This window comes from Lynx rufus, unplaced genomic scaffold, assembly GCF_022079265.1.
Source record: "Lynx rufus isolate CCGP_SWC_20201006 ecotype Redwood Valley unplaced genomic scaffold, mLynRuf1.p SCAF_18, whole genome shotgun sequence".
In the NCBI taxonomy this organism is placed as follows: Eukaryota; Metazoa; Chordata; class Mammalia; order Carnivora; family Felidae; genus Lynx; species Lynx rufus.
In genome coordinates, this window is record NW_025814832.1 from 31,449,568 (window position 1) to 31,466,854 (window position 17,287).

At 44.4% G+C, this 17,287-nt stretch overlaps 2 protein-coding genes across 5 annotated transcripts in view; one reads left to right on the plus strand and one right to left on the minus strand.

Moving 5' to 3' along the window:
- Positions 1–16,868, plus strand: FAM104A (family with sequence similarity 104 member A). 2 transcript variants are annotated; one of them, XM_047081494.1, is made up of 4 exons: positions 1–257; positions 4,703–4,802; positions 12,758–12,820; positions 14,449–16,868. In XM_047081494.1, exons 1-4 carry the CDS (start codon positions 37–39, stop codon positions 14,677–14,679), a joined length of 615 nt encoding a protein of 204 aa, XP_046937450.1. In that variant the 5' UTR covers positions 1–36; the 3' UTR covers positions 14,680–16,868. The 2 variants fall into 2 exon arrangements, with proteins under 2 accessions (XP_046937450.1, XP_046937451.1); XM_047081495.1 differs by lacking the exon at positions 12,758–12,820 and having other exon boundaries at positions 6–257.
- COG1 (component of oligomeric golgi complex 1) overlaps positions 13,633–17,287 on the minus strand; it is a 15,516-nt gene continuing 11,861 nt past the window's right edge. Inside the window, exons 12-16 of one of the 3 annotated variants that reach the window (XR_006962396.1) lie at positions 17,137–17,246; positions 16,978–17,056; positions 15,784–15,895; positions 15,451–15,678; positions 13,633–14,991 (exon numbers count right to left, since the gene is read on the minus strand). Coding sequence is in view for 2 of the 3 variants with exons in the window: in XM_047081486.1 (XP_046937442.1) it covers positions 15,566–15,678; positions 15,784–15,895; positions 16,978–17,056; positions 17,137–17,246 (414 nt within the window). In the remaining variant the exon portion in view is untranslated. Of the gene's footprint in view, positions 14,992–15,314; positions 15,679–15,705; positions 15,896–16,977; positions 17,057–17,136; positions 17,247–17,287 lie in introns of those variants that run through there. The other 2 variants (XM_047081486.1, XM_047081487.1) reach the window with 2 other exon arrangements.

The following is a 17,287-nucleotide window of genomic DNA, read 5'->3' on the forward strand; positions in this document are numbered from 1 at the left end:
GCAGTCTCGAGAGGGCGGTACCACGGCGGCTGCGACATGGGGGGGCGCGGAGCAGACGCCGGAAGTAGCGGTGGTACGGGTCCCACTGAGGGGTACTCACCGCCGGCAGCGTCCACCCGCGCCGCGGCGAGAGCCAAGGCCCGAGGGGGTGGGCGTGGCGGCCGCCGGAACACAACACCCTCTGTTCCCTCAGCTCGCGGAGCGGTGCCGCGTCGCTCCCCTCCACCGGCTGCCATGAGCGAGCGCCTCCGCCCCAGGTGAGACCGCAGGGACCTCCTTCCTTCCCAGCCCCTCGCTGGGGGCTGGGGCCGAGGGAGCACGCGAAGCGGGGGTCCGAGCAAGCGTGGGCCCTGTGGGTCTCCATCTGGGCGCCCTACGGCCCCGGGGAGGGAAGAGAAGGATGCGCGAGTGGTCGGGTACCTGGTCTCTGGGGTGCTGGAGGAGTGACTCGCCAGGGTCCAAGTGTCCCCCCAATCCCGTCTTTTTCCCTCTTATATTTCCCTACTTGGAATGCAGTCTGAACGGTCCCGGAAGAGAGACAGTGGCCCTTGAAGCTTCCCTGTCCTAAATTTAGGAGGGTGGGGGGATGGGAGGAATGTCTGATCTTTGAGAGGGAGCCCCTAGGACGTCTTTGAGGGACCGAGGCTGGGAGCTGCCGTCTCTCCAAGGTCAGAAAGGATGGGGTTTAGCTCTGCAGTGGGGAAGGGTTGGGATAGATACTAGAATTTGTGCCCCGGACGGTTGTGAACATAGGAGGGCAGATGACCAAAGTGGCCTATAGCATAAACAGGCAGGATTCTAAACTGTTTGGACGCGGAGCCGTTTGACTCCGAAGGCGGGAGGTAGGATTATATGGCGATGCTCTACTTTCCACTGAACCTTGACCTCAGGACCTGGGTTTTGACCTAGGGGTGCTATGCTTGCTTGACGTGTACAGAATAGAGTCCCGATCAAACCACAATTTCTTTGTCTTTCTTTCCTCCTCCTTACGCCCTGTAAGACAGTTGGGGAGGAGAAAGTTGGGATTGGGAACCCCAAATGAAGCGGAGCAGTTTTACTTCAGATTAGAAAAATCCCTTTGTGGAAAACCTATAGATCACCAAGTCCTGCACTTTCATTTTTCTGATAAGGAGACATTCAGGGAGCTCAGCAGGTTTACCCCAGTCTTTCCAGGTTCGCTGCTCTTTTCATTACTTCCCAGTACTTTCAGTGAAGCTCTGCTGAGGCCAAAGGATTGCCTCGGTAGGTTATGCTGGATGTTTCCTCGTTCTGTATTTTCATTGGCTCTGATTGTACTGGGCAGTCTTTCCACAAGGATCCAGCTCTGGGGGATGGTCAGTTCAGGGATTAAGATTCTGGAAAGCATCTTGAGGTTGTTTGGTCTAATAGTGAGAATCTAGGGTCGCCCATACTTCTGCACTGGATTATTGATTTGGGTACACAGTGAGTGGGGCACAAAGCCTGCTCGTGTAGAGAACAAGAATGGTCTAAGTTTGAAATTAGGGGCCCGATGACCAACTTGCTGTTGGAATTAGAAACATAGGCTCCTGTGATGTCTCATATCTGGAGAAGCCTAAATATTTCCTGCAGAAAGATTCCTTTTATCCATTGCCGTATGCAGATCTAAATGTGCGTATACTGGTAGCCGATTTCTTTTACCTGGTACGCAAATAATCTCAGCCCGTTTATACTGCTGACTTCGTTGCCATAAAAGAAACCGTTTGATTTGGACAGGGGTTTCTTACCTCCTTGTCACCCCATGTTTCATGTACCGATTCCGCCAGCTCCCGCTAACATAATGTCTCCCAAGTCCAGTTTCTGGATGAAGCATTGGTCTGAGATGGTGGTTTTTCAGACTGTTATAAAATACACTGGGATAGCCATTGAGGGGTGGATGTAGGTCAAGAAAACCCCCACTTTAACCAGAACAGGTCCTTTGTCTCGTATATATTGAGGTATTTTTGCCAACAGAAAGAAAGGGTTCTGTTACTTAAAAAAAAAAAAAAGTTTGAAAAACACTAGTTTCCATACTCAAGATTCCTCCTCCTCCTCCTCCTGCTTCTTCTTCTTTTTAAAGTTTATTTATTTATTTTGAGAGAGGGGGAAAGATAGAGAATCTCAAGCAGGCTCTGCACTAGCAGAGCAGAGCCTGAAGTGATGCAGGACTCAAACTCCCAAACTGTGAGATCATGACCTGGGCCGAAATCAAGCCTCAGGCACTTAACCGACTGAGCCACCCAGGCGCCCCTCTTAAGATTTCTTCTCTGCTCAGTCTCTAGGAGATGGCAGGAAGATTGGAAAGAAATGAGATGATGGACAGTGGTACAGTCAGCCGTCCTTAGAAGTAACAGATGCTAAACAACAATCTGTAGCTAGATGCCTGGGGAGAACATAATCAATTATATGGTAGCTGCTAAAATTATAACCTGGTCTGTGGCACTAATGTAGAAAGCTATAATCTGACTGTGTGGCTAGGGTTGAACATGAAGCTATAATCTTGGCAATTATTAACGATTTTGTTGAAAGAAGACTGTTCCAAGGACGGAATCTGCATGGAGCCTAGAAAAAGGAGAATGAAAAACAGCAGGGCTCATTCTTAATCGGGTAGCATCCAAAGGAGAGGGCCCCCGACACGAGATCGTTCTGTTCTGGTACCTTGAGAAAGCAGCTGATCATGAGGCAGGGATATTTTCATGCGACTTTCCCAGAGTTTAGTTGAAATCCGCAAAACCAGCCCATCCTCTTTGTTCCTACGCCCTTTTTGCTTTGCAACCTCCTTGACATTCGTTTTCTTGTCCCTGGAAAGATACGGTCTGGATTGTAAGTGAGGAAATGAGAAAGTTTGGGTCGGGCTCAGAAGTGCTTAGAGTGGCCCAGTCAGCTGCTGGCACATTAATAAGAGTTGGGGGACCAGCATACTGTCATTTGGTGAGTTTCCCAGCTGTGTCAACTGGCCTTCCATCAGACCCTGCCCTGTAACTGTAGCTCTTTTCCAGAACAAATTCTCTGGTCATAGCTGGACGAAAATAGTAATTTCTTGGTTCAAATCTATGGTAATAGCACATCCATTTAAATTAGTTTTAAGCCTGCTTTTCACCTCGTTTTTAACCTGCAAATACTTCAAAGTAACGTGCAGGTAAGATCTAATGTCCTGAGAGAAAGTTAGGGAGCAGGAATGATGGTCTTAGAAGCAGTTGAGTCTGGGAATGAGGTAAATGGTGCAGCCCTTTGCTGGTTGGTTAATGCTTTATCAGCACCACACACTCACAATTTATCATTCCATGCCTAGATCTGTATTTATTAATAAAGCTAGATGTATTCAGAGTACAGGAATTTTGCAGAATCCGGGAACTTGAGCTCGGGGTGGTACCTTAAATTTTCTCCAATATCAAGACTTCAGCTCAAAACCTTAGGATTACGGACGGGCCTGCCATGGTTTGCCGCACTGCTCGCGTAGAAAATGTGTGGCCGTACGAGATGCCACGTGCTCAAGTTCAGTACTTGCGCAAAAGCTGTTTTTCCCTCCAGCTATGGGAATGTGAATCTTTAAGAATTTTCATGGTAATACATTGTGCCGTTACGTATCAATGGCCTCTTGCCAACACTGTCCATTGGCATTTTCTGCGGTGATGGGAATGTTCTCTGTCTGTGCTGTCCAGTACAGTGACCACTAGCTACCTGTGGCCTTTGAACACTGAGAATATAGCTAGTGTGACTAAGGAACTGGATAGTAAATTTAATTTAATTTAACTGACTATATGTTATAATAATGTATAATCATAATATAACGATAGCTAGTGGCTCCTGTCCTGGACAGCACAATTCCAGGCAATTCGACTTAAAATAATACCTCCGTTAATTTATCTCTAACTTCTGTCTTCTAAACTGGGATTTAGAAGTCCTTCCAGAAGCACTTAATTCTTGCATAGAATACATACAAACTTTGTTGCACATCTGAGAACACTGGGGTAAAGGTGTGAATTTTTTTCTTTAAACTTGAGAATTTTGAGCAGCCTGGGTTCCAGACTCAAAGTAACAATCTAGTGAAGTAACGTGTCATAATACTAGGGGTGGTGTAGAGAGAATAATGGAGTTAATGTGTCCAAGAGCAGCCTTTCTAATGAATGTCGGGAAAAATGATCTAATACTTTAGAGGGCATTGAGCTTTTGTTTCATGTGATGATTGGGGGGAAGTCAGGGATGAGAGAAAACTGCACATCAAAGGCTACATGAACCTTTAACGATCTTCCTGCGTAGCACCCCAGTTTTATTAGGATTTTAGGGGTATGTGGGCAACGACAGCCGCTCCTGTCTTCCATGTTGTCCTATGGGAGGAGTAGGATTAGGTAACTTGAAACTGTGATTTCAGGAAACGTCGAAGGACCATAACCTTGATTAGGTGGAATTTGGAAGCTTAGTCATTAGCATCACCCTACTTTTATTTATTCCCAGTAGGCATTTAAAGTTGCCAAGCTTCTTTTTAGAAATCAGTTGTACTAATTTAAGCTCACCCTGCTGCTGCTATTTTGTATTTTTACTCTTTGTGCCCAACGGTAGTGTACTTTCAACTTTTTACCTATTGGGGTAGCATGCAAATTCTGTTTTCTCGGGTGAGAGGGCACATTTGTTGTGATTTACGATTTTAAGTGTCCAAAAGATCAACTGTCGGATTTTTTTTTTTTTTCTCGTAACTTGATTTCAGGAAAAGGAGAAGGAATGGCAATGAAGAAGACCACCATCTTCCCCCCCAGACCAAAAGGAGTAGTAGAAACCCTGTCTTTCATGAGTCCTGGGACACAGAGGTAGGAAGTGTGGTCAGAGTGTCTGCTGTTTCCATTGCTTGAACAAAGTCTGAATAACCCAGTTTCTTTGTGTGACTAAAATTATTCTTTGAATAAATAAAAGTGATTTTATTTGAGTGTAGTGGTTTCAACTTTTTTTTTTTTTTTTTTGAGTCACGGCCCCTTTGAGGAAACCGTGCACCCTTTCTCCATTGAAGAGTATATATGCACATACTAATATGTACACAGAGCACAAAATTTGTTACGAGTGTCATAGACCTTTAAAAATTCATCTTTGAGCTGTCTGGTTGATATTTGAGAAACCAACTATTTTCTAAGTTTCTAAGCCATTAATCATCCTTAAGGCAAGTATATTCCTTTCATTCACATGAAATTCATGTTTAATTTTATTCATGAGAAACTGTGTAAGCATTCAGAATATGCCATATGTGTATATGCAAAATACTATTTTTAAGTGTTACTACTTTTTTTTAAAGTTTATTTATTTATTTTGAGAGAGAGAAAGAGAGCGGGGAGGGGCAGAGAGAGAGGGAGAGAGAATCCCAAGCAGACTCCGCACTGTCAGCACAGAGCCCGATGCAGGGCTCACACTCACAAACTGTGAGATCATGATCTGAGCCGAAATCAAGAGTCGGATGCTTAACCGACTGTGGACACTGTGCCACCCAGGCGCCCCTGAGTGTTATTCCTTTTTTATCGTGTTCTAAAAGGACTCCTGTGGGAGGCAGGGTGGTGGGGAGAGAGAGGCGTGAGGGGGAAAGAGCTCCCGAAGTTTTGGTTTCCCAACAAGAGAGCTCCATTCTGCATACCACAGGGAGCGTTTTGGTGCAGTTGAAAGGCTGCTCTGCAGAGGGAAAGGAGGGCAGCTAGCATTTAAGTGACGCCTCTGTTAACTTACACACTGGAAAATTGTGACCCTTGAGTTGTCACCCTGACGAGAAGCTCCTCCCCAGCATAGATCCCTAAGCCTTAGCCTTATAACTTAAAGCAGAGCTCTGCATATCACAGTTTTTGTACCACCGAAATAATTTGTACTTTAAACAGTCCTTGATAATAGGATTTGACCTACATCCGGTCCTTACCAGAAATCCAAAGCTCTCCCAAGGGGGGAAAGCCAGTTAACTCTCACATAGGTCCTACACGACTAGGAGCAGTTCATGAACAAGTGTGGGTGGGATCTTTTTGTGTGGGGATGTGAGTTTCTGTGACTTCTCTCCCCCTTTTAAAAATCCTCTGTTATGCTTTCTTTCCTTTTTCTTATGTTTTTAAAAATGATTCGCAGAAAAGTAATTGAGCTTTTGTGTAAGGCGGTAACTGGAGGGGGCAAGTGAAGCAGAGCTTAGAGAGGCTCCCACGAGCATTCAGTGATGAAACTGTGACAGTTGACTTTCCATCATTCTTTGGATTAGAAGTCTGTTAAAAGAGCACGCAGTGAGTGCTTTCACTGTATCTGTCCACTTCAGTGTTTCTTTCCTTGTGTCTGTGTGCACATCCTGCTGAGTGAGGTTTGTTAGCTCAAAGGTACAGTTGGTCTGACTGTATTGATCATTTGCCCTGTATTTACAGTGGTGATGCCTGAGAATAGGAATATAAGTTGTCATTAAAAACAAAAGGAAACGCTTTGATCTCCTATTTTCACTAAGACTCTTAGTATTTTTGTATTGCTTTGTTTTAATTGCTGTTCGTAGAAAATGATCTTTCTTCCCTTTCGAAAACCTGGGCATTGGTATCACAGAGGCAAACAACGTATTGTTACTCAACCTCTTGGTTCATGTGTCTTGTTCTTACTTGTTCAAAGACATGGAGTGGATAAACTGCTCTGTAATCATTGGTCTGAAAGATGGACCAGCTTGCCTTTGTTATAATTAACAGTCAGTACAGGTACTTTTTATTTTTCACGGTAATCTAAGCTCCCTGGTAGACCTCGCACGGAGAGTTCTGACCATTCCTTCCAGCCCTGCCGACCAAGCAGTTACCGGCTCTCTGCATGGGTGGCCGCTTGTGCTCTGTTTCTCCAGAGGCGGGGGATTAACAAGTAATGAAGCTGAGTCAACCTAGGGAGGGCTAGAGAAGCAAAAAGCGGGGGGAAAACCTTTAAAGTGGAAAGTTGAGCCCTAAATAATTGATTGGATCATCACCACTGGAATAGATTGTTATATTTATAGCACAAGAATATCAAGTTTAGGGGCACTTGGCTGCTTTTTGACAATCGTGTATAAAAAGGAAAATAAAAAAAATGATTCATTAGTGGATTATTTTGTTATTTCATATAGTCACATATTAATGAAAATGTTATCTTTTAATTCTAAGGTTGGGCCAGTGAGGTAAGTTTTCTTAAGACTAACTCAGTGAAGAGAAACCGTTTCTTGTGTTTTTCCTGAAATACTTAAGTAATTTTAGAGTTCTTTTTCTTGTGACTTGAAGAGCTTTTATATGGAAGGAGTTTACTTTTTTTTTTAATGTTTGTTTGTTTTGTGAAAGAGCACGAGAGCATGAGTGGGGGAGGGGCAGAGAGAGAGAGAGAGAGAGAGAGAGCGCACGTGCGTGCATGCATGCATGCGTGAGAGAAAGAACCCAAAGCAGGCTCTACGCTGTCAGCTCAGAGCCCGACGCGAGGCCTGAACTCACGAACCATGAGATCATGACCTGAGCCAAACTCAAGAGTAGGATGCTCATTTAAAAAAACAAAAAAAAGAAGGGAGGGAGGAAGGGAGGAAGGATGAGGGGAAAAGAAAAGAAAAAAACGGGCGCCTGGGTGGCTCAGTTGGTTAAGCATCTGACTTGGGCTCAGGTCATGATTTTGCAGTTTGTGGGTTCGAGCCCCATGTCGGGCTCTGTTGTCAGCACGGAGCCTGGAGCCTGCTTTGGATCCTTTGTCCCCCTCTCTCTGCCCACCCCCACCCCCCTTGCGCGTGTACGCTCTCTCTCTCTCTCTCTCTCTCTCACTCAAAAAAAATGAACATTAAAAATATTAAAAAAAAAAAGTCGAATGCTTAGCCAGCTGAGCCACCCAGGCACCTCGGAGTTTGCTTTAATTCTAAGAGAGAATTAAAGTTTTTTATAATTAATTTTCAGAAGTTCTGTTTTTCTCCTAACGTAATCATATTGCCCAGTACCGGGAAATAAGATGTGAGGTGTTTGAATTATGTATGCCAGAAGTAAATCACAGCTACTTCTGTAAAGGAAAGATAGTATACGCCTCTCTTCCTAGATACTGTGAAGGTGAAGAATGTGGACTGACTTGCCTGATTAGTTCTGTAAAGAGAAACTTTTAGTCTACTTGTCCATTTTCTTCCTGTCATTTTTGTAGGTGCTATCTCTGCTTCACAGATGGGAAAATTGGGGCACAGAAAAAGAAAGTGGTTTGCCCGGAGATACACAACTAGTAAGAGGCAGGGTCGATGATTCCAGAGCTTGGCTGGTGAGCTCCTTGCTCCTAACCATGGTACGTGCCGTGTCACAGAATACCGGACGGAAGTTCTGAGGGATTTTGCTAAATATATCCAGAGGCAGCTTAGGTCCTAGACTTCTCTCAAATCATAGGAACAAGAAGAATATTTTTCCTCCTCCTGTCTTTTAGCTGGAAAATACTTTTCCAGGTTAATGCTGTGATACAGTATTAGCGTGAAAGCAATTTTAGATCTCTAGTTAGAAAAAGCGAAGAACGGGAATCTACTCCCAAAACCAAGAGCACACCGTATGTTACCAACTTGATGATAAATTATATTTAAAAAGCTAGATCAGATGGACCTACATCATCAACCTGATAATAAGTAGCTCTTTCAAAGCCTAAAAAAAAAAAAAAAATACTAAAGAAAAAGTGAAGAAATTGGGGTCTAATGGTTTTTTCAAAATTCTAATTGGTGTTTGAAACAAAGACCTTAAATTTTAACTCCAGCGACTTAGATTTAATGACTTGTGGGCCTGAGGATACTATTAAAAAAAAAATTTTTTTTAATCTTTATATTATTTTTGAGAGAGAGATAGAACGTGAATGGGGGAGGGACAGAGAGAGAGGGAGACACAGAATCTGAAGCAGGCTCGGAGCTGTCAGCACAGAGCCTGACACGGGGCTCAAACCCGCAAACTGTGAGATCATGACCTGAGCTAAAGTCAGAAGCTTAACCAACTGAGCCACCCAGGAGCCCCTTGAGGATACTATTTTAAAATTGATATATAGTTTACTGGTATGGGAACCAATTTTTTTGTAACACCATGCTAGATGAATTGTTAATGTAGAAGTCAGGTTCATTTTTCTGTTCATTGAGTGAAAAGTGAAATCATTTGTCAATTTGTGTCTTCCTGTTGGGTCCCGTGGAAAGGCAGTGACATTCCCTGATCTTGGACAATTATTTGGATGGGTAAAAACTAGCTACATTTAAATTTGTTCTCTTAGGGGCTGGCCTTTTTGGTTTGAATTTTATCTTAATTTGTAGTAATGCTTTTTGCTTTCAGTTTCAGTATCTTTATTTACAAATTACCTTAGACGTTTCCACATAAATCTGGCTTCTGTTACATAGGATATAAAAGGTGCTGCTACCTGAGTAAATAGAAGCAGTACATCTTTTAAATGCAAAGACCTAGGTTTGTGGGTTTAAAAAAAAATTTTTTTTCAATGTTTATTTGAGAGATGGAGAGAGACAGAGCATGAGCAGGGGAGGGGCAGAGAGAGAGGGAGACACAGAATCCGAAGCAGGCTCCAGGCCCTGAGCCGTCAGCACAGAGCCCGATGCGGGGCTCGAATTCATGAACAGTGGGTGAGATCATGACCTGAGCCGAAGTCAGACACCCAACCGAGCCACCCAGGTGCCGCAGTTTGTGGGTTTTTAAAAAAAAATATCTTTAACTTACCAAGATCATTTTAATTTTTAAATCACTATAAAGTGTAACAAGCAGAGAGAGAAAATGTGGAAGAAAAGCGAAGTGGCTTACTTTGAGCAGCCTCTGTCCTTTTTTTGGGGGGGTCTCTATTAGAAAGGGAAAGTTTTCATGTCATAACTCTAAAATCCCAGGGATACTCTTGGAGTGCAGAGATGTGACAAAAAGTAACCGGGGGAACCCATGTATCATTACAATTAGGATTCTCTCAATCCATTTATCTGAACTGATAAGAATTAGTTGAATATTAGGTTATCTTTTTTAGTAGTGTGAAGTTAGAGGACAGTGGGATTCTTTAGTGCAATTTTTAAAAAAGTATCTTAAGTTTCTTAGTTTTGCCCGTTCTCATCTTCAGTCTGTTGTAGGGTAGCAGGTGCATCCTTAGAGATGGAAGGGTTTGGGTGAAACTTAGGTGTGTGTTGTGTTTAAAATCCTGTAGCAAATGAACTCTGAAATTAACTTCTAAGACAGTCCATTTAAAATGGAGTAACAAGCCTTTCAAAAGTTAGTCTGATTTTTAGCATACATTTTAAGAAACTTTGCCCCTGGTTTAAGTCCTTGAAGTGTTTGTAATACATCATGTCAGCTCAACAGCACAAAAAGCTGCAACAAGTGGTTTCATACTGACATTGAAGGCCAAGTTTGTTAAGTAATGAGACTACATACACACGTTTTTCTATAGGTCAGGATTATTTTTTGGCCTGTTGAAATTTAAACAAAATGAAGTGATAGATTAATAGAACATTTTAGTTAGGAAGGAACTTAAAACATCTGGTGTGGTCCAACTTCATTTTATAAAGGAAACTGAGACACAAAAAGGACATACTACCTGTCGAGCGGCACAGAAGAGTGACCACCTGCATTTTCTTTCCTTGCATAGTTAGAAAGTGGTTTTAATTAGCCCGCTGAATTCATTTGGAATCTTATGGTCTCGCTGATAGTAGCAGACTTGGAGCTCTCTTAAAACATTGGGCACTTGGGAAACAGAAGTTTCCATTAGATGCTCTGATAGACTTGGCTAGGGTCCCTCACTCCAGATTCTGCAGTGGAGTTAGAATGCACTCCATCATGACCCAGGAAGGGAGTGTGTGTGCAGTGAGCAGGAGTCCTTTGGTCTTTTGAGGCTCACATAAATTTAAAAGCAGCAGTGAATGGGGAGATGGAGGTGATGGGAAGCTGGGGGCTGAAAGAAAAAAAATACGTAGCTAGTCTGCTTTTCTAATTAAGAAGAGAAAGCAGGGTTCGCCTTGGTGGCTTAGTTGGTTAAGCGTCCAACTTCGGCTTAGGTCATGATCTCCTAGTTTGTGGGTTCAAGCCCGGCAAGGGGCTCTGCACTAACAACGTGGAACCTGCTTGGGATTCTCCCCATCTCTACCCCTGCCCCACTCAAGCTTGCGTTCTCTTTCTCTCGAAAGAAAGAAAGAGAAAGCATGCAGCTCTAAATAATAGGCACAAATATTCTGGTTCTCTCTTTATGAAGCAGAGAGGCTCAGTAATTAATATTCCTGCTGGAGGGCTTTCTAAAGATTATTAGCAGGAACAGTCTTCAGAGTTGTTTTGTTTCTACCATAGGTATACATGGGTGAGCTCTGAAACTGACTTCACCTGCTGGGAAGATGGAACCTAGGGGTAGGACGAGCTGAGGGGCTGAGAGTTCTTGACTCTCCGCTTTATCATTTGCGCCCTGGGGACTGAGAAAATGAGCTTAACATTCCTGTCCTGTGTCAGGATTTATACTCTTCCTTTCTGCGGAGGGAAGTGTCCCTCTGCCTTTCTGTGTCTGCTCTACCTCCTGAAAGCCCCCCCCCCACCCTCCCGCCCACTATGCCTCCCTTCTCTGCGTCTCTCTAGTGTCGTCTCACCCCCCGTCCTCTCATGAGCCCACGAAGGTGCCTTTCCTCGCAGATCTCCTCGCTGCCCGGCCCATACCCGTACCGCTTCCTTCCCTTTCCCAGCGGCTGTCTGGTACCTTCAGCCCAGCTGGCGCTGTCCCACCTGTCTTCCGTCCTCTCCGCTCTGTGTCCCGGCTTCTTCCCCGACCCCCTGAAAGTTATCTCAAGGCTCGCCCATGCTCTTTCCATTCCACAGACACACACTGAGCACGGTATTTGCCAGCTTGGATGTCTCCTTCATTTCCTCCTTCCATCTCCCTTTGGGCTGTGACACACATTACCTTTCATTTACATTGCCGCAGTTCTCCTGGGACCTGCTTTCCTGCTTGATGCAGAATCCTCACTCCTGAGGGTAGATCTGGGCAGAATTAGGTGCAGACCTCGGGGCACTGGATCTGCCAGCCATAACCTCTCATGGATGTTTGTCTGACCGACTGCGCCCGCAGTGGCCCAGCCCCACCACACTATTAGCTTTGCTCCCCGAACACTCCTTCCTTCTCATTTTGCTCTTACTGTGCTCCCAGTTCGTCACAGCTTGCTTACTAAAACTCTTCCTCCACCTTCCCGGCCCACTTCAGACACCGTTCATTTCAACGAGCCTCTCCTAATTCTTCACCTGCTGCAGGGTTCCCGTTGCCACAGGAGCATGACAGTAGGATCACTATCAGCGGCTGTAGGTCGTTTTCACTTTTTAGTATTACAAACAAGGCCAGGCCAGACATTTGTGTACGTGTCTTTATAAAGTTGGTATAAACCAGGGGCACCTGGTGGCTCAGTCGGTTAATCGTCCAACCTTGGCTCGGGTCATGATCTCACAGTTCGTGGGTTCAAGCCCTGCGTTGGGCTCTGTGCTGACAGCTCAGAGCCTGGAGCCTGCTTCGGATTCTCTGTCTCCCTCTCTCTGTCTGCCCCTCCCTTGCTCATGCTCTGTCTCTCTCTCAAAAATAAACATAAAAAAATAAAGTTGGTATAAACCATGTCTTTACGCAAGAGTTTTAAAAGGGACTAGAAATCACAGGTATGTGTGTCTCCCTCACCCTTTTTCAGTATCTTATGTGACCCATTTTAAAGAGCTTTTACTTTTTTGCACAATAGTGTCACCTTTGCTATTATAGTGTGAAATAAAATTTGAGATGGAAACTTGACTTACTACAAACTGATTCTAGTTCTTGCCTTAATTTTCAGACAGTACCTGTAACGAAAAACAGTAAAGAAAACAGACTAAGAGGAAACAAAGTGTTCTGCGCGGTGGGTTTCTTATCTAGTGTAGTAACTGACTTGTTAAATAGCCATGGCCTTACCAGGTGCAGGAGAGCCGCACGTGTGGGCTGCTCCACTCTAGATTAGGAGGGGCCTTAATGTAAGAAAACAGTTTTTGGTTTTGAATCGTATTTGACTTCTTAAGTCTTTTAAGTAAATTTAACCAGTGCTGTAGCTAACCGTACCATCTGACTCCATTCAGTCCATTTTATAATGCGTTCATGTTTGTGTTTTTTTGTAGACAGATAGCTTGTCTTTTACTATCTGTCGGCAGTGGGACATGTGACCTGTTAAATAGCTCAAGATGACTTCTGGACCATGATGATTCGTGCTTTAAGTGTTATTAATAATGGATATCTTTCATGGACGTTGCATTCTCTGCTGTTCTCAGATATGTTTATGTACCTACTGTTAGGTGTAACTTTTGATCAAAAATGGATAAACTAGTCTAATTTTGAAAATCACTTTTCAAGTTCTGTCTGGAAACATTATTGAAACATTTATTTTTATAATGAAAATACACAATAACCACATTGCAAGAATGTGATAGTAAAGGGTAGGAAAAAAATAAGCAACTTCAGTCCCTCCATCCTAATATAACTACCATGGCCAGTTTTTCTCTAGTCTTTTTTTCTGAGGTGCAGACTTTTCAAAACCAAGGACTTTGTGTAAGGGAGCAGGAGTTAGATGTATCAAACGACTAAGTTAAGAAAAAGCATACACTAGATCATTATTAGAACTCTGTCTTTCTCCTGCATCGATTCTTTTCAGTACAGTATCGTATTGAGTTGTGAATGGAAGAAGGGTACTGCTAGTCATTTATTTGAAATGCACTATTTAAATTGTCAAATATCAGAATTCTGAAATGGATTCTTACCATTGACTTCCCTCTTGAGAACCCTAGCTCTTAGGGATCTCTGACTAGCTTCTTCAAGACAAGTAAGACATCAAGTCATGTTCGCTACCTTAAAAAAAAAATTAGGCACGCTTGTGCATGCTTGTGCACGTTTGCCCACACACATCTGGAGCTGCAGAAATGCTACTGTAACTTAGAAGAAGTATGTTGTAGTCTTTCAGGATGTGTGTTCTGCATCCAGGGGATACCATTTTGTGTCCATGAGATGATAACCACGAAATTGTCCCAGATTTTTTGAGACTCGTGCCCAGAAGCCATTTTATTTGTTAATGACGTCTGTCCCCTGTACCAGTGATTGATACTTTGCCTTGGAGGCTGAACACTTCCTCGTTTGATGATTGGACGTTATCGGAATGAACGATAAAATTCGCAGGTAGAGAAGATGTGTAAAGGCACTCGGGTGTAGTGGAGAGGGTTTGCGGTCAGAGGCCTGCACTTGAATCCTGGACCCTGCCGCTTCTGGGAATGTGATGGGGATCTTGGCCCCACTCAGCCTCCCGTGGTGGTCGTGAGGATAGAACGAAGTCTCCTAGGTGACTGTGCTTTGTGAAGCTCTAAAGCCCGCGGTCTGTTTTGATGCTGGCGCTCCTCAAAGCAGATGGCAAGAATACTCTCAAATAGGGTGTTGGGAATGAAACCACGGTGAAGTTCCGAAGAAACAAAACAGCCTAACGGAGCTCCCGTTTCTTTTTCCTCCCAGTCTTCGAGCAGCGATAGCGGCGGCAGCAGCAGCAGCAGCATCAACAGCCCGGACAGGGCAAGCGGGCCGGAGAGCAGCTTGAACCACGTGGGCGCCGGGTCCGGCCCTAACACCCCTCAGCCTGTTCCTGAGCAGTCTGCACTGTGCCAAGGCCCTTACTTCCGCATCAACCAGACCCTGAAGGAGGCCCACTTCCACAGCCTACAGCACCGGGGACGGCCTCCGACATGATGTGCCGGCGGTTTCTTGCCTTCTGTGAAGGGACAGCGCTGTGCAGATTTGATATTTCAACTTACGATGTTTTAAAAAATTGCACAAAAATATGCCTGTTGGCTTTTCAGTCTATATTTGAAAGAGCGGGTTAACAGGCAGTTGTTTACTTGTGGTTTTGCTGCACTATTGCAATTTCAAAGGGGCTTCGAAGCAATTTTTTATAGGATTCTTTTGAGGGTGGGTATCACATCCATGTCGAGGTAACGGTATGAGGAAATCTCATCTGCGTGTTGAATCCATAGTTTGTCCAGTTCAGATTGGTTTCCAAATCTGTCAATTAGAAATTCTACTTCATGTAAAAAGGCCTTTTAACAATGCGGGATCTTCAATTTTTTAAATTCAATAAATCAGCAAAGAGTATCTAGTTTCCATGAAAAAAACCTAAGTTTTTTTTTCCAAAATTTAGAAAGCTTGATTCAGTCTTGCACTGAAATTAACTGCCATACTACCTCTTAGTATGTAGACATCCTGTTGAAAGTACGCTGTCCTTTCTAACAGGAGAACAATCAGATCCAAGTTAGACCGCGGAAGGGAAGCACCCTTGCTAATAACCATCTTCTCTCTTTGTTATATATTTGTATTTCCAGAGAGAATCTCTTTCAGACTTGTATACCCAGATAACTTCTGCTACCGTTACTCCTCCAAAGCCTACATCTCAGACTTAGTAGAAAACACTGCACAGATCTGACAGTCAAGAAGTACATAATGAATGACCTTTGTCTTACTCACAGACTTGTTCTGCCAGCAGCTTCTGTGATCTCACTGGGAGTCCGCCTTGGGGGTCAAGGATTCAGGCGCTGCTGAACGCTGACCAAGTGTAGGCTCTCTGAACTGCTGTCTGAAGTCACAAGTATCGTGAAACTGTCGGACAAGGATTCACTTTATGCTTAAAGCGCAAACCCCCAACAGTAATTCGGGGGCCACATTCCACCGCTGAAACTGGAAAGACTGGTGTGGCTTAGAAATAAATGAGCAGAGGCACCGTTAGAAGAAGTGATGTAGTATTTATTTAGAGAGGGATGGCTATGTTCCCATGTTATTTAGTCATACTAGAGAGCCAACCTAGCTTGAATAACGAAGGCGTAGACGCGTCTTCTTCCTCACTGACCAGCTGTCTGAACAAGGAGCCAGGGTGCGTCGGGTCACCTGCTCGGGAGAGTGCCGGGGGGCCAACCTGCCACGCATGTAGAGGAAAGTGCCTTAGAGTCTACCCAGACCCTCCTGCCTGTTCACCCCCCGCCACTGCACTCGGAGTCCACACAGCACACACGAGCAGATCTGAGAAGCACGGAGAGCTCTAGGAAGGGGCCTTTGCTCTTTGTCAAGATTGGCAGAGGCCATCGGGGACAAAATGCGATTCTATTATGTGACACAACTAACGCTTCCAGGTGAGAACTCTCCTGGGAAAAGGGTAAACATATGTACCTCCTTTCCCTGGTCGGTTCCTCTCCTATGGACAGGACTTACGGTCAGTTACTTGAAGAGACATTCCGAGTTCGGGGGGAAGTTCTGGCACAGGCCCATGCTCGTGGAGGGGATGGTCTGTGCAGGAACTCGTTCTCTTCACTACCATCTCCCACATTTGACAACCAGATGTTTGATGAGAATCTGGGTCTTAATGGGTTTGATGGCGGGGAAGATGGAAAGGATACGTTGCTAATATTTTGTCTCACAAGAAAGCAAACACAACTAAATGCTGAAAGAAGACAAGCTGTTTGGGCTCAAACGCGTGTACACAACACAACTCAGAAATACCCAGGAGGACTCTTGCGGGCTTAATGGATGGCAGTCAACTGAAACAAAACGCGCATTAACAAGAAAATGTCAAACTCAGAGCAAATTCCCTTTAATTTCCCACCCAACTGAAAGAAATGGAAGAGGAAACCACCACCAGAACAGAATGGTTTTTTCCCCCAAACAAGTACAGTCATCACGCTGGGTTAGCAGTTAACTCTCTCACCCTACAAGAAAGAAATAATCTCCATCCTGTCCTGCCTCTTTTTTACAGCCTTGGCAGTCTGAGAGAACGTTCCTATTATGAGGCTACTTGACAGTGTAAATGGGCATCTTTTAAAACTTCTATCAGCTCGAGCTAGTGAAACCTTGTACTTCTCTATTGCGCCGCCATTAAAAGCAGCATTAGTGCATTTTGTCATTCGGTTCTTTATCGGTTATTTAAGGGGGAGCTAATTGGGTGGTTTGGTGGGAGGTGGGGACAGGATCAACAGGGGTGAACCCCTCACTCTGTGCACTAACCTGGGTTTTTGTTTCGATGCTTCTGCTGGTTGATTTGGCCTTTCGGGTACTTGTCATGCTCAGTGGAAGAAGTCCGAACCTCCAAGACAAGGTGAAGGAATTTCAGGGGCATGAACAGGAAGCTTCGGGGCCCGGCTAAAACATCTTTAGAACCATTACCTGATCTGACTCGATGCCAGAGGCAGTATGTTATGGGGTTCTTGGGAGTTGAACGTGTTGCTCCTGGGCGTGAACTGATTCTCTGTACCAGTGACCAATCCAAACAGAACCTGACAGACGAGAAATGGAGCGCAGTAACACGCCGGGGTTT

Coding starts and splice junctions, on each gene's coding strand:
- FAM104A (XM_047081494.1), top strand. CDS start 37: ATGGGGGGGCGCGGAGCAGACGCCGGAAGTAGCGGTGGTACGGGTCCC. Junction 258..4,702: donor AGCGAGCGCCTCCGCCCCAG/GTGAGACCGCAG, acceptor ACTTGATTTCAG/GAAAAGGAGAAGGAATGGCA. Junction 12,821..14,448: donor GAAACAAAGTGTTCTGCGCG/GTGGGTTTCTTA, acceptor TTTTCCTCCCAG/TCTTCGAGCAGCGATAGCGG.